Source organism: Sinocyclocheilus grahami, unplaced genomic scaffold (assembly GCF_001515645.1).
Source record: "Sinocyclocheilus grahami isolate Dianchi unplaced genomic scaffold, SAMN03320097.WGS_v1.1 scaffold1199.1, whole genome shotgun sequence".
In the NCBI taxonomy this organism is placed as follows: Eukaryota; Metazoa; Chordata; class Actinopteri; order Cypriniformes; family Cyprinidae; genus Sinocyclocheilus; species Sinocyclocheilus grahami.
In genome coordinates, this window is record NW_015506378.1 from 89,929 (window position 1) to 105,694 (window position 15,766).

The following is a 15,766-nucleotide window of genomic DNA, read 5'->3' on the forward strand; positions in this document are numbered from 1 at the left end:
TTCATTAATGATGGAACGGTATGTACCATAAATACTGCCCATCCCTGCTTACACATAGACAACTAAACTACAAACAAGTGGGATTTATCAGTAGGCCTAACCAAGGAAACACAGAGAACACAAACACAAAGAGACACAACACGATCCAGACATTGTCTGTCTAGAAGATGTAGATATTACAAGCATAAGAATGGTTGTGCGTTTATTTGGGCACACGGCTGGTTGTGCTCTGGGTAGTTTTAATTGTGGTTTTGTTTTATTTTATTAATAAAAGACCCATTCTTCCTGCACCTTGAGTCCTCGCTGCTTCCTCCCCTGACAGCGTGTGTAAAAACAACTAGAGATTATGTTTTAATAGAGATATGCACTGCACTACTAAACCTAGAAAGATTGCGAATAGATGTTCAATTCTGTTGGATACCAGCACACGCAGGAATTCAAGGTAACGAAATTAGCAAAAAAAGGCATTAAATCAGAATGACAAAATAGATATCAATACAAAATATCTCCCTTGGAAAAAAATGAAGCAGAAACAATAGTTGAAAGCAACATTGATAATCACTGGCGGATGATTTGGGACGTAGATAATATTACGGTATTCAAAAAGTAATTAAAGCAGAACAAAATAAATCAGTTATACAAGACTACAGTTAGGACACAAGACTTAATACATTATTTCTTATGAGTAAAGTGAACACAGATAAATGTGAGGTTTGTAAATGCAAAGAAAATGTAGAGACTGTTATATTAAACTAGGAACTGTGAGGAAGACAGGGAGTCAGATTTAAATGTATCATCAAATTAGGAAGAAAATTGGATATTAAAGGAATTTTAGGAATAGATCATTCTCAAGGGGAAGTTGCAAATGCACTAATGATTTTTTTCGCACGAAACTTATTAGAAGAATATAAAATTAGATCAGAAGCCATGATTTTACACACTCCAATATAGTAGGTGGGGGTATGCGCCTTTAATGTTGGTCTGTAACTCGCCAAAGACCTGAAGAAGAAGAGCGTGCGTGCGTGCGTGCGTGCGTGCGTGCGTGCGTGCGTGCGTGCGTGCGTGCGTGCGTGCGTGCGTGCGTGCGTGCGTGCGTGCGTGCGTGCGTGCGTGCGTGCGTGCGTGCGTGCGTGCGTGCGTGCGTGCGTGCGTGCGTGCGTGCGTGCGTGCGTGCGTGCGTGCGTGCGTGCGTGCGTGCGTGCGTGCGTGCGTGCGTGCGTGCGTGCGTGCGTGCGTGCGTGCGTGCGTGCGTGCGTGCGTGCGTGCGTGCGTGCGTGCGTGTGACGCAATCGCGTTGTTTGTCACTCGCTGTACGTGTCGGAGAGCCGTTGATTCCGGACCCAGGCCTTCTCAAATACAACAGACGGGAGAAACACACTTTCACATCTCACGGTAATAAAGCGAACTTAATGTTTATGGAATGAGGAGAAATAATATGTAGCCATAACGCAGTGAGCGAGAGCAGAAGATTAAAAGAGCGTTTGATAACGGAAGAGAGAGAGAGAGAGAGAGAGTTTCAGGTGTATCAAAATACAGCAGCCACACCATGTATCAAAATAAACGACTGTATTTTTGTATTTTAAAATGACTAAAAATACTTTTACAAGGGAGCGTGAACTTTCTTCACAAACCTTTCATCTATTTGATCTATCCCTCACCTTTACACTGACTCAGCTGATTAAGTAAAGGATGTTTGATAGCAACAGCTCTTCTCTGCCCGAGTCATGCAATAAATCTGACATATGCAACCAGTTAACAGATCAGATATTCACATATCCCTGTGATCTCCCTGATGAAGGTTCGTTTTAAAGTAACCAACATTTTAATGTTTAACAGCTTGTGAATGACTCATAATTGTATGCTAATTTAGTTACTTTGTGTTTGGTAACGAAGGGCCTACTTTGCATCAGAAACACTGACTCAATGACAAACACGTCATTCATAAGAAGACAACTGAGGCACCTGTTTTCATAGCAACTAGTTTCTAACTAATTAATCATTTGATTGTTAATCATGAATATAATAATATATTATGTGTCAGGCAGTCATTCATGCAATGAATCCAGAACCTTACAAAGCCCTCAAAAGCTGATTTCAGTCATTACTAGAGAATTAATCATGTTATTCGCGTTAGAATACTGGCCCAAATAATTAGTTATTCTTTCTGAAGAACTTGGTAATAGTCATAACTAGTGGGTTACCATGATTTTAGAATTAATTATGCATTATTCATATTAATTATCAATCTGTAGACAGTAGAACTTAGTAGTTCTTGGGGAGGTATGAAAAAACAGTAGTTACTGATCAGCTGCACTTTTAACTAAGCACTACTAACTAATTCATTAATTAGAGTTTCTTGTTAGATTGCTAGAGTGCTTATATTGCATTACTCATGTGTTCTTGTGTAGTTATTCATTAATGATGGAACGGTATGTATCATAAATACTGCCCATCCCTGCTTACACATAGACAACTAAACTACAAACAAGTGGGATTTATCAGTAGGCCTAACCAAGGAAACACAGAGAACACAAACACAAAGAGACACAACACGATCCAGACATTGTCTGTCTAGAAGATGTAGATATTACAAGCATAAGAATGGTTGTGCGTTTATTTGGGCACACGGCTGGTTGTGCTCTGGGTAGTTTTAATTGTGGTTTTGTTTTATTTTATTAATAAAAGACCCATTCTTCCTGCACCTTGAGTCCTCGCTGCTTCCTCCCCTGACAGCGTGTGTAAAAACAACTAGAGATGATGTTTTAATAGAGATATGCACTGCACTACTAAACCTAGAAAGATTGCGAATAGATGTTCAATTCTGTTGGATACCAGCACACGCAGGAATTCAAGGTAACGAAATTAGCAAAAAAAGGCATTAAATCAGAATGACAAAATAGATATCAATACAAAATATCTCCCTTGGAAAAAAATGAAGCAGAAACAATAGTTGAAAGCAACATTGATAATCACTGGCGGATGATTTGGGACGTAGATAATATTACGGTATTCAAAAAGTAATTAAAGCAGAACAAAATAAATCAGTTATACAAGACTACAGTTAGGACACAAGACTTAATACATTATTTCTTATGAGTAAAGTGAACACAGATAAATGTGAGGTTTGTAAATGCAAAGAAAATGTAGAGACTGTTATATTAAACTAGGAACTGTGAGGAAGACAGGGAGTCAGATTTAAATGTATCATCAAATTAGGAAGAAAATTGGATATTAAAGGAATTTTAGGAATAGATCATTCTCAAGGGGAAGTTGCAAATGCACTAATGATTTTTTTCGCACGAAACTTATTAGAAGAATATAAAATTAGATCAGAAGCCATGATTTTACACACTCCAATATAGTAGGTGGGGGTATGCGCCTTTAATGTTGGTCTGTAACTCGCCAAAGACCTGAAGAAGAAGAGCGTGCGTGCGTGCGTGCGTGCGTGCGTGCGTGTGACGCAATCGCGTTGTTTGTCACTCGCTGTACGTGTCGGAGAGCCGTTGATTCCGGACCCAGGCCTTCTCAAATACAACAGACGGGAGAAACACACTTTCACATCTCACGGTAATAAAGCGAACTTAATGTTTATGGAATGAGGAGAAATAATATGTAGCCATAACGCAGTGAGCGAGAGCAGAAGATTAAAAGAGCGTTTGATAACGGAAGAGAGAGAGAGAGAGAGAGAGTGTGTGTGTGTGTGTGTGTGAGAGAGTGTGTGTGTGTGTTTAAACTGCTGACCGGGTGCTGCAGGCTAGTGTGTCAGCGGGGTTTAGCTGCGTGTTTGTTTGTGAAGTTGGTAAAACCAAACATGGTGCTAGCTTTCGCTGTAACGTTACTTTAGCTTTGTGCTGCTTACTTTTACTCGAACTTAGGTGAGGATGTTCAGTGTTGATCTTTCGATGGAAAATACTTCTTATTTAGACACGAAGTTAAAGTCCACAAGGCACAGTGTGTAGTTAGCTTATCTTCATTTGCTCAGTAAGTTAGTGTATTGCAGACGGATGATTTAGATAAGCCTGTACTCTGGTCTGACAGAAACCCGTGTAGCTGGAATAGTCTTCATTTGATTAACATCGCCAGGGAGCAGAAACCGTCACGTTTACAGTACTAATGTTTCTCAGTGAGCTTTCGAGATGACGTCACTTCCTGCAATCCTTTCATAACAAACAAGTTGAATTACTGAAATAAATGAACTTGTCCACGACATTCTAATTTGAGATGCACCTGTATCTTTAAGATGCATTATCTAGAAAAAATCTAAAATTTAGAGTACGTTTTAGTACAGAAGTTTTTTAGTGAATGGTGATTTGTTCATGAAAACCTTTGTATGCAGGTTTCACGCAAACATCTGTGTGAAGTGAAGTGAAGTGAAGTGAAGTGACGTGTGGCCAAGTATGGTGACCCATACTCGGAATTAGTGCTCTGCATTTACCCATCCAAAGTGCACACACACAGCAGTGAACACACACAAACCGTGAACACACACCCGGAGCAGTGGGCAGCCATTTATGCTGCGGCGCCCGGGGAGCAGTTGGGGTTCGGTGCCTTGCTCAAGGGCACCTCAGTCGTGGTATTGCAGGTGGGAGAGAGTGCTGTACATTCACTCCCCACACCTACAATCCCTGCCGGTACGAGACTCAAACCCACAACCTTTGGGTTATGAGTCCGACTCTCTAACCATTAGGCCACGACTTCCCAAAAGTCGTGTGCATATGGATAGTGAATGAGACCCACTGTCTTAATGAGCGAGTCTTTGAATCACTCATTCAACTGATTCATCCAAAACAGCCGATTTATTCAGGAACAATGCGTGTGACTGGCTTCACGAATGGGTCATAGAATCATTTGTTCAGAATGAGTATTCATTCAAAAGCTGAACACCAATGTTTGTAGTTCAGAGATGTGCAGCGGTTCTCCTGCGGATTTGTTTGGAACTGTTTTCATTGGCAAAATAGCACAAACAGACAATACTGTATCTACAAAGTCACTTAATGTTAACTTTTAGTTTAGTGAACTGTTTTTAGAATATGAAAATCTCTGTAATTGTGCTGATATTCAGGAAAAAAGTGATATTGCTTAAATTAATTTTATGTTATAATTAACAAAATCATACTGAGGCATTTTTGGCACCCCTTTCTTGAATTTTGGGGGGCATTTTTATTAATTTTGGTGGCATTATAAGGACCGTTATTTTCTGACCCTGTTCTCCAGTTGCATTTTTCTAGTCCTTATATGCTACCGCTTGCAACACAGGAAAGCGCTGCTCATTCTTTCCCATGGATGGGCTATTTGTCAAATTAGATGGCCTCTAATACCTTTATTCATAGTCTGTAATTAAACAGCCTAGACTGCAGTATCCATTAAAAAAATAGACCATTAAAAATGTCTAACCATTATTAATTATATTAACTAGAGGTCGACCGATAGTGGATTTTGCCGATACCGATAGCTAGGTTGGACCACACTGGCCGATACCGATTAATTAACCGATAGTTTTAAAATTGATACTGAACAAATAGTGCTTTATTAACAAAAACAGTACTGAACCATACTAGTAGTAGTAAAAAAATAAAAGTACCTGTTGAAATTAACACTCTAACAAGGAACAATACTTACACAGCTTTCATTAATCTTAATGCTACAACTGGACTCTTATTTTAAAGTGTTACCATTTAATTTCAACTGTCATGCTTAAAGATGCACATCTTTAAATATATACACAAAGGCCATAGCATTAAAATGATATACATATGGATATTGTATGTGTATTCTCACACTTTAACTGCTTCTATTCTTGAACACTTGATGATTATCTAATCAAAATAAAAGCGCAGCGCTGAGTCTAGGAGAACTCACCGGTATCACACACACTCCGGACGTGTTGCGTTCAACTCGAGCAGCGGTCTAAAACAGTTTATTTAATCACCAAACGGACACAAGTTTACTTCAAGAATGAACAATTTGGCATGGATAAGTTTGAAGTTCGGTGTTTAAAAAACGGTGCAAACGGAAAGAGAAAGACCGACCTATATTATAGCTCTATAAATGAAGCACACAGACTTTTATTAGAGCCACAGAAAGACAAACGTTTTGCTGAAAATGCACAATACACAATTCATTATGTACATTAACAACGATTCGGGACCAATATAATGTAATTTAAAGGAAAACTATGTGAATGGCGCTCTGTGGCGCAGCAGGATTTTCTGTCGGCTGCGTTTAAATTCGTGTCTGAAGTTTCCCGCTCTGTTCAGCATGCAGTATCACGTGTCTAAACAAATAGCACGTGCTGTCAGTGATTTCAACCACTAGAGGCCGCTCTCGCACTGTGTAATGACAGCAGACCCTTCTCAGCCGCTCTAGCAATGGACGCAACCTGGAAAACTATCGGCATGGATTTTTGACGATAACTGATAGTTCCAGCAATCAACTATCGGTGCCGATTAATCGGCAAAACCGATACATCGGTCGACCTCTAATTTTAACAGTATAACAGTTTTGTTGATTAGGATTGTTAAGGGGATGTTTTACCCAAAAATAAAAATTCACTAATTCTGGTGTATTTCTGAAGTTATATGAATAAAAAAAGAAATGTCCTGCTGGGTTCAGTTCCATAAACTTAGCCTCCATGTTCAGACTGTGTCTTAAAGGGATAGTTCACCCAAAAAGGAAAATTCAACGGGTGTGAGTTTCTTTTTTTCTGTTGAACACAAAAGAAGATATTTTGAAGAAAGTTGGTATCCAGACTGTTTCTAATCCTCACCAGTGTTGGGGAAAGTTACGTTTAAAATTAATGCATTACAATGTTGCATTAGCCTACTCCTAATTACGTTACTTTTAATGGAATGTAATGTGCTACATTACTTTTGCATTACTTTTTTAATCTGGTAAGGGCTTGCTTGTATGTTTTTAATAGAAAAAGTTCTGTTGTTGGCAAATATAAAAGCCCTTTTACAACAAGAGTGAAATGAGTAAACCCCAGGCTGAAGGAAAAGTAGATTCACATCTGTACAGTAGAACACAGGAGAAGAAAGTTCAGCACTCTTCAGAAATACAAAAATGAAGCACAAATGTTAGTTTATCTAAAGTTAATTTTTGTTCTTATTCGTATGGTTGAATCATCAAAGGTCAGTAGCAAAGACATTGGTTGAGAAAATAAGATTAAATACATAAAGGATATTTGTGTTTACATATTTGATTATTGCAGGTTTGTGTCATATTCTGTGTTTGTATTAGGCATGGGCCGGTATGAGATTCTGACGGTATGATAACCTTAGATAAAAATATCACGGTATTGTGATTACTGAACTAAAATAAGTTATTTTTAAATGTCTGGACAACTTTTTTTCCCCCCACTGAACACAATATATTTTATTTTTAAGAAACATATAGAACATGTCAGGCTAAATAATTAAAATAAATAATAAAATTCTTCTTAATTAAGTGCAGTCACTTAAGTGAGCCTAAACCTGCACCTCAACAATAATCAGAACATAAATAAATTATTTTCTTTCTACACATTCATCTTTCAGTCCAAGTTATGATGCAGGAATGTTCACCTTTCCCGGATTAAGTTTGGAGCTATTGTTTGGAGCGGTGAGGTACGAGGATGTGTGCGCACACACACACACACACACACACACACGGTCTCTCCGTACAACACTCAAACAGTGGCAAACCTTGAAACCGGTTATCGCCCCGTGCCTAGTTTGCATTTGACTGTTTTTGTTCATTTTGAGGAATACTGAATGTGTTTTTGTGCAGTGAGATTAGTAAATGCATGTTCACATTTAGTCTAGAACTACAGTAACATCATGTTCACACGATTGCTTTCAACATGGGGACAGGAGAGCTGTCAGTCAATACATGGGAAAACAAAGTAACTGGTGTTACTTATTTGAAAAAGTACTCAGATATTTTCTTAAATTAAAAAGTAATGCGTTACTTTACTAGTTACTTGGAAAAAAAGTAATCTGATTATGTAACTCGTTATGCGTTACTTGTAATGTCACCCCCAACACTGGTCTTCACTGACTTCCATAGTTTTGTTTCGTTTAGTTTTTTTTCCATACTATGGAAGTTAATGGCTACCAGGAACTGTTTGGCTATCTACATTTTTCTAAATATCTTTGTGACGAGTGGGGCACGGCTCTCGGCCCCGCCCCACTCGTCACAATCTTCTTTTGTGTTCACCGGAAGAAAGAAACTCACACAGGTTTTGAACCACTTGATGAGTAGGCTAAATGATGACACGAGTTTTCATTTTTGGGTGAACTGACACTTTAAGAAATAGTCTGGCCAACTAGCAGTGAGCCAAGAGATAATCCATCTTTCTTTTTTGCGTTCAAATTAGACCAATGTGTGTTTTTATGTGAGTGACTTAAAGAAGTTATTACAAGTCTTAAAGAAATACATTAAGGCTGGAATACACTACACGACTTTTAAAATCTGAACAGATTTCAAAACACTAGGCATCATACACTTACTGACTTTGTAATAGTGACAGAGGAAACCTGCCCATCATACACTAAACGACTGAGGATCACACACTAGCAGACTTTGAAATTGTTTTGATCACAACAAACTCATGCAGAAACATGTGCCTAACCCTCCGACTTGATGGAGTCTGTGAACGTTATATACGACGCGATTTTCTATGAAATCTGTCAACTCAAATCTGCAGACTGGTTCTGACTTTTGGCAAATAGCGTCGACAATCGGTGGAAAATCTGGGCAAAAATCAGGTAGTGTATTCCAGCCTTTAGGTGTCTAGCTTGTAAGAGTAGTATGCATATTCCTTTGGTGTAGCAGATGCTCACTGCTCTTAGTGAACAGTAGGGCTGTGCAGTATCGAAATTATCAAAATATCGCAATATGCATATCGCTACGGCTTGCAATATATGGGGCCATGAACAAACGACAGAGAAAATAACTCACTGCTCTTACCTAAATAACTTTTATAGCTTAAATAAGAATCGGTGCATATTGAATTCATAGAGTAAATGCAAAGCAGTGCTGTATTTTTCCTTTGTATTATTCAGTTCCTAAACTTGTTAAAATGAGTACACTAATGTTAAAGTGACATTTTTATGTAATGCTAGAGTAAAACACTACCGTTCACTTTCAGAAGTTGTTGTAGGGGTGCTTTCTTCTCACAAAAAGTGAAACATGTATGCTAGTTATATTTGAATCAGAATGAGTTTTATTCACCACTTAAGTGTGCGCAATTTTTTTTTTAAAGAATTTATTGTGGTTTTACAGGAGCTCTTGATACATACATACATACATACAAATAATATATGTATGTATGTGTGTGTATATATATATATATATATATATATGACACAAGATAGTTATAGAAGTTCACAGAACTGACTCAGCAACAGCTGAGTAAAACTGTTTCATCTGAGCGTGTGGCACTTTAAGCATTATCGTATCGCATATCGACTATCGCATTATTTAATGAGTTATCGCATATCGCATTTTTCTTCAATATCGCACAGCCCTATCGAACAGGACTATTTGATTGGTTCTGATGGATTTTGGGTTAGTGATGTTCTTCACACAGATGATCAATATTTTTCCTACAGCCATCTCTTCTGTTTTCTGTGTCTTCATGTAGGTGGTTTCCTGTGATCACTAAAGCAGCAGAAAAATGAACGTGTTTGATCGCAACATAAACTTTGACGCTCTCTTCAAGTTCTCTCAAATGTAAGTGTGTTTTGATCACCTCTGTAATTTCTATACGTGTACAGGTCTGTATGATATTCATGATGCCCATGGTTCTGATTTCATTATATCTACACTATAATAACTAGAATTGTATAATAGATTGTAATGAAAGGAATAGGGATGCAATGATATCAAAATCTCACAATATGATATTATTGCAATATGAAGTCCACGATACGATATTTATTGCGATATTTAAAAAGACAAATGAAGAATTGAAACTTTTGTACATTTTAAAGTTAAATTATTCTATCTAATGCACTTATTAGTATTGCACTTAATATTCTACAAAAATTAAGAGCTCCAACCAGGGCTTGAAAACGAAAAAAACAATGTTTTTAGACTAGTTTAAGTGTTTATGTAGTTAATAAAACCTTACTTGTATCACACTTGACGTGGTTCATTGTTTGCTCATAACTGGAGTCACTTAATCACGCAGATTTATGCTACAAGCTTTTGTAGAATTGTACAGTAAGAAAGTTATTTCCTTTAACCAGGAAATTAACGTTCTTAGAATTGACAAGACAGTTGACCCTGAGAGGTCAAGTAAATATCTACAGCGGATCTAAAATATTCATAATTAATTATAACTAGTTATGATTAATTATTCATATTTCCCATGAGCTGATTCGTTACAGTGTATAGGCCTATATATTCCTTTTTATGTAAGCCTATAGTTTTATTCTGTTTTCTCCGTTCACAGAAGCGCTGCAGGTGCGTGTGATCTGTTGAATCCATCGTACACTATCCTCGGATAAACTCTAACGCCGGTGCCATTGCGACTTAATGATGAGTTCACAGCTGAGCAGGCATTTCACTCGTTGGATACGTCAGCGTCACATTTGCAGGCTGTACTACTGGAATTCGTGATTGATTGACAGCAAATTTCAAACATTAAATGGAGCGATAAAATAACGTTATTAACCGGTTAATGGCCATTTTAAATTTTCGATTCTGTTCGGAACGTTCCTTGAACCGGTTCAGATCCCTGGCTCCAACCCAAGTTCTTAAGGAAACTTAAGTCAGAAAAAAGTCAGTGAATTGACTTGTTGCTGAACTTTAAAGGGGACTCAGCCCTCTTTATATTTGTGATATTCTGTCTGTCTAAATTACATTCACACTGGTGTTTTAAGAAGCCAGACAGTAGTAGCCATATATTGTAAAACAATTGCACTGTAAAATAAATGAAAATTAATATTTCATAGGTATATTATTTTTGCTTTACACTACAATAGGGAAATTACAGTACTAGTAGAAAGGAATGATGTGTTAAAGCGGTTGTGTTTTTCTGGTCAGCTCTCGCTCGACTCGGCAGCACCTGAAGAATGTCTATGCCAGTCTGGCTGTGTGTATGCTGGTGGCGGCGACTGGCTCCTACATCTACATCATCACAAGACTCTTTCAGGTAACAGCTCTATGCTTTGCATTTCTCACTCGTAGTTTTTCTTATACCCGAGCAGGGCTTAGGCTCCTCCCATTTGTTTATTTTCGAATTTTCTTGATTGGAACTAGGTTTCACGGAATTTCATATTACATTTGATGGTTATCATATCATGTACATTGAACAAACATTGGTTACATGTACTTGCTATAGTCATAAACAGTGTTGGGGAAAGTTACTTTGACAAGTAATGCATTACAATATTGTGTTACTCCCTAAACAAGTAACTAATTACGCTACTTAGTTACTTTTTATGGAAAGTAATGCATTGTTTCTTTTGAGTTACTTTTTAAATCTGGGCAGGGCCTGCTTTGTTTTTAATAATAAAAGCCCTTTTCACAGCAAAAGTGAAATGAATACGCCTCAGGGTAAAGGAAATGTAAATTCACATTTGTAAAGTAGAGGGTGCAGCTCAAACAAATTGCTTGAACAATATGACGCAGGAGAAGAAAGTTCAACACTATTCAGTAATAACAAAAATGAAACACAAATGTGTCATTTTTGCTTCGTATGGTTGAACTGGATCATCGAAGGTCAGTAGCAGAGACATTGGTTAATAAAATGGGATATTCATATCAAATTTTATTATATTATTAATGTAGATATGTATTAAAGTGTAATGGAATATAATTACAGTATTTTTTGATTACGCTATAGTCATTGTGCAGAAAACATATCGTTACATTTTTACCGTGGCATTAAGGTGATTTTTCAACGCTGATACCGATATATTTCCTTTTGTTTGGAAACAACACCAAGTCTCTCCTGTGCAAAAATTATAAGCAAATAAGCAAAAATTTTGGTTAGTTTTTAACAATAACTTATTTGTTAGAATTAAATAAACAATAATGAAGGTTTTTTAAATGGTACATTGAAGCTTTGAAAATAACTATAAATAAACTCTATATCAATCGCTGCATTTTTTCCCCCAGAAAGATGCAGTGTTAACCCTAACATTTTATTTTAAGATGTAACATTTGTAGATGGTCTAAAGCAAAAGAGTTGTAAAAATTCTGAAAACCTTTTAGAGCTTATGATTTGTTTAAAAAATAAAACATTACACATTAATGAATAAATCAGTATATATAAAATTATTAAGTGTCATGTTTGTGATTTTTTTTTTCATGTAAGCTATAGCTTATGACCTTTAAATCAAAACATACTCATTCTTTTATGACATCAATTACTGCTTTATTTAACCAGAAACACAGTCTAAATGTTATTTGTGTAGGCTATTTTACTTTTAATTTAATTCGAAGTAGGCCAACATCATGTTCTCACGCGGTGAAAAATACATAAGATAACTGACAATGTGCAGACAGACAAGACAGAGCAGGTTAAAGTTTTTAAAGAAATTCAAACAATAGATACCATTTTGTGTCTCATTTATGTGTTGTGTCAGATCACTGTAGCACCTCAGTTCAAGCAGCACACATTGAACCGATCATCTTTTCATATGTACTTTTTATGTATGCAAATACATATTTTATTTCAACCGTGGAACACCATTTTTCAAGTGTAAGTCCACCGAAGTTAATCTAGTCTCCTGTCTGATTTGTGGTTAAGGCTAGAAGAAGGGATACAGCTGCGGTTATGGGGCATGCGCACAACAATATAGCTTAATTTTTGTCACACTGTACAACAATAATTACTGTTTTTGCATTATTGGTTGGGGTAGGTGTAGACATTAATAAAACAAAATCGAATCCACCTTTGGACTGGAACGGTGCTTTACATTTCTGGTCTCTGGTGTTTCTGGTCACAAATAATTCATCAGTCAGCCAGATTCCAGTGTAGTGCTCAGTTATTTCAGTACTCACAGATTTCACATTAGCGTTCTAAACACCAGGATATTAATGTCTCAGCATCAAGAACACCAGATATCATTAGATTGTTTTCTGAGCTCTACAGGCAGTTCTTTTGACCTCAGGGCTTGATTTTTGCTCTGATATTCATTGTTAGACCTTTTATTGCGAGATGTGTGCCTTTCCATATCATACCAATTCAAATGAATTTGCCACACGTTAACTTCACTTGAAGTGTAGTAATATCTATATACATAAGGCAACAACTTAAGAAAACGTGGGGGAAAAAGAAGGGGTACGAATACTTTCGCAAGGCACTGAAGTAGAGCATATAATACTACAGGACCTCGGCTAGTACACAGATTCTTGTAAAGCGGATCTCTAATACGCATTATCATGATACTGTCTTTCAGGGTGGGCTGACCATGCTTGGATCACTGGCTATGATGGGTTGGCTTGCCATGACCCCTCACAGCCCTCAGACAGAGAAGAAGAGGTTGGCCATCCTCGCTGCTTTTGCTTTCTTCACAGGTGAGATGCTTATAATATTTTTTTACAGCTTAATTTCCTAGATCGTGTGTTAAAAACACTTAACTCAACATGTCAATCTGTGCCTTAAACAGGTCTTGGACTCGGCCCGCTCATGGACTACGTCATTAGCGTCAACCCGAGGTAATATTCCCAGAGCACTGGGTCACACTGCACTTTTAGTTCCATTGACTTCCATTCATACGCATGCGAATGCGTCAGACCGGAAACGCAAGCCTGTGTGAAAAGTTTCGCATTTCGCTGCGTTCCAAAGTTCAGGCTTGGTGAAACGTGACCTCCTATCTGAATTAAAAGAACATAAATTTAAAACCGCAGCGCTGCAGGTAAGTGGAGTAGATTGTATGTTTTTACGTTTTAGATGTATTATAATTTGTTACGTGTTGAATTTAAGTTTTTAAAAAGCGTGACGTGACAATTTCGCATGCTCAAAGTCTAGTGTGACCGTGGCTTTACTCTGATGAGCTGAATCTTTGAGCTGGTTGTCAAAGCAATAGTTGACCCAAAAATGACCATTTTGGGAAAATGTATAAACCTTCACCATTACATCCTTTTGTTTCTTCATGTAAACAGATTTGGAGAAATGTGTCATTGCATCACTTGCTCAGCAATGGATCCTCTGCAGTGAATATGAGAGAGCCCATGATCACTAGATTTTATTCAGGTGTTACTATAATGATTTTGTAAATGGTGGTCAGCGACCACATATTGATAATGTGGAAGTTACTGCTTTTTGCCTTGGTGTGACTTCTCACTTTTTGCAGACAATGCAAAGGCAGAGTACAGTAACTTTAAACTAGGGGTAGAAATCAAGTTCGAGCTCACTTTTATTTTTAAAATGTAGATCATTTTCATTACTAAAACCTCTAATTGCCAAATTTCCAGTGTCCTACCTGTAATTAAATTTGGCTGGACAAATAAAAAACTTTAAAGTCTTTTTTCTCAGTTTCACACTAGCGAGTTAAGATGTATTTTGCCTTTGTAGGGCAGCATTGGTGAGTAAGTGATGGAATGTAAAACAGAATAAAACTCAGAAGAATAACAATAACTGGGATTGTAGATTTCATTGTGTGTCATGTACTTATTGCCATGAAGCTTTGACTGTACTCAGTGGCTCCGTGGAACTGCACATAATGATATTTTTCAACACATGACAAATGATTGTATTCATTTTTTGCAGCATCATCCTGACTGCTTTCCTGGGCACCTCTGTCATCTTTGCCTGCTTCACATTGAGCGCCCTCTATGCACAGCGCAGAAGTTATCTCTTCTTGGGAGGTAAACATTAAAAAATCTGCTAGTTACGCTGGTCATTGATCATGTACAGTTGTTTGTTTTTTGACCTGTAACTTTGGTTTGATTTATTTTTCTTCAAGGCACTCTGATGTCAGGGCTGACTGTTCTTCTGCTCGTCTCTGTCTTCAATATGTTCTTCGCCTCAGCAATACTCTTTAAGGTATATGATGTGACTGTATGAAAGCAGGGGATGAAGTTGTGTGATAGTTTGTGTAACAGTTGTTTTTTTTTGTTGTTTCAGGCTCATGTGTATCTGGGTCTGGCCATCATGTGTGGCTTTGTGCTGTTTGACACACAGCTAATTATTGAGAAGGCAGAAATGGGAGACAAAGATTACATCTGGTAAGGCATAGAGGTTTACTGTGTTTACCAATATACCAATAATTATCATAAAATGGAAGTTGTAAAAAATGAAGTTATTGCTAAAAATTTATTTAATACTTGCTAATTAACCATTCTAATATGCACTAGCTGAAAGGCATTATGTGAAAGGACAAGATATGAGAAGTAATGCTTTGGCTAACCCCATAGATACTAACTTAATGATTGTGCTTGAGTCCGGACTGAGATGATTTTATTGCATTTTCCGGGATTTGTGATATCACAAATATCGACGAATGGGACGAGACCTGGTTGAGCTGCACTAGAGAAGGCAACGAGTGTTATCACTATATCGGAGACACGCTAGCTTTCCCAAGGCAGACGAACTTAGAGTGGTTACAATCATCCGGGATTAAATCGCGCTCAAATTTATTTGATTTTGACGCAATATTTACACTGAAGCTTGCAGGCGGGTATGGTAAGGGGCATGACATATCCCGATTACAACACACACTGGCCCAGCTAACCAATCAGAGCACACACTGGCCCAGCTAACCAATCACAGCACACACTGGCCCAGCTAGCCAATCACAACACACACTGGCCCAGCTAACCAATCACA

The 15,766-nt window shown here is 37.6% G+C and overlaps 1 protein-coding gene across 1 annotated transcript; it reads left to right on the forward strand.

Moving 5' to 3' along the window:
* Nucleotides 1-3,433: 3,433 nt before the first annotated feature.
* LOC107567941 (probable Bax inhibitor 1) lies at nt 3,434-15,202 on the forward strand. The gene is made up of 8 exons (XM_016253748.1): nt 3,434-3,567; nt 9,626-9,714; nt 11,032-11,140; nt 13,395-13,512; nt 13,605-13,653; nt 14,708-14,805; nt 14,904-14,983; nt 15,065-15,202. Exons 2-8 carry the CDS (start codon nt 9,659-9,661, stop codon nt 15,167-15,169), a joined length of 615 nt encoding a protein of 204 aa, XP_016109234.1. The 5' UTR covers nt 3,434-3,567; nt 9,626-9,658; the 3' UTR covers nt 15,170-15,202.
* The last annotated feature ends 564 nt before the right edge of the window (nt 15,203-15,766 follow it).

Bases quoted from the DNA above. Each gene is read 5' to 3' on its own strand.
- LOC107567941 (XM_016253748.1), top strand. From the start codon at position 9,659: ATGAACGTGTTTGATCGCAACATAAACTTTGACGCTCTCTTCAAGTTC. The intron at 13,513-13,604 runs GTGAGATGCTTA...TGCCTTAAACAG, and splicing joins TGCTTTTGCTTTCTTCACAG to GTCTTGGACTCGGCCCGCTC. The intron at 13,654-14,707 runs GTAATATTCCCA...CATTTTTTGCAG, and splicing joins GTCATTAGCGTCAACCCGAG to CATCATCCTGACTGCTTTCC.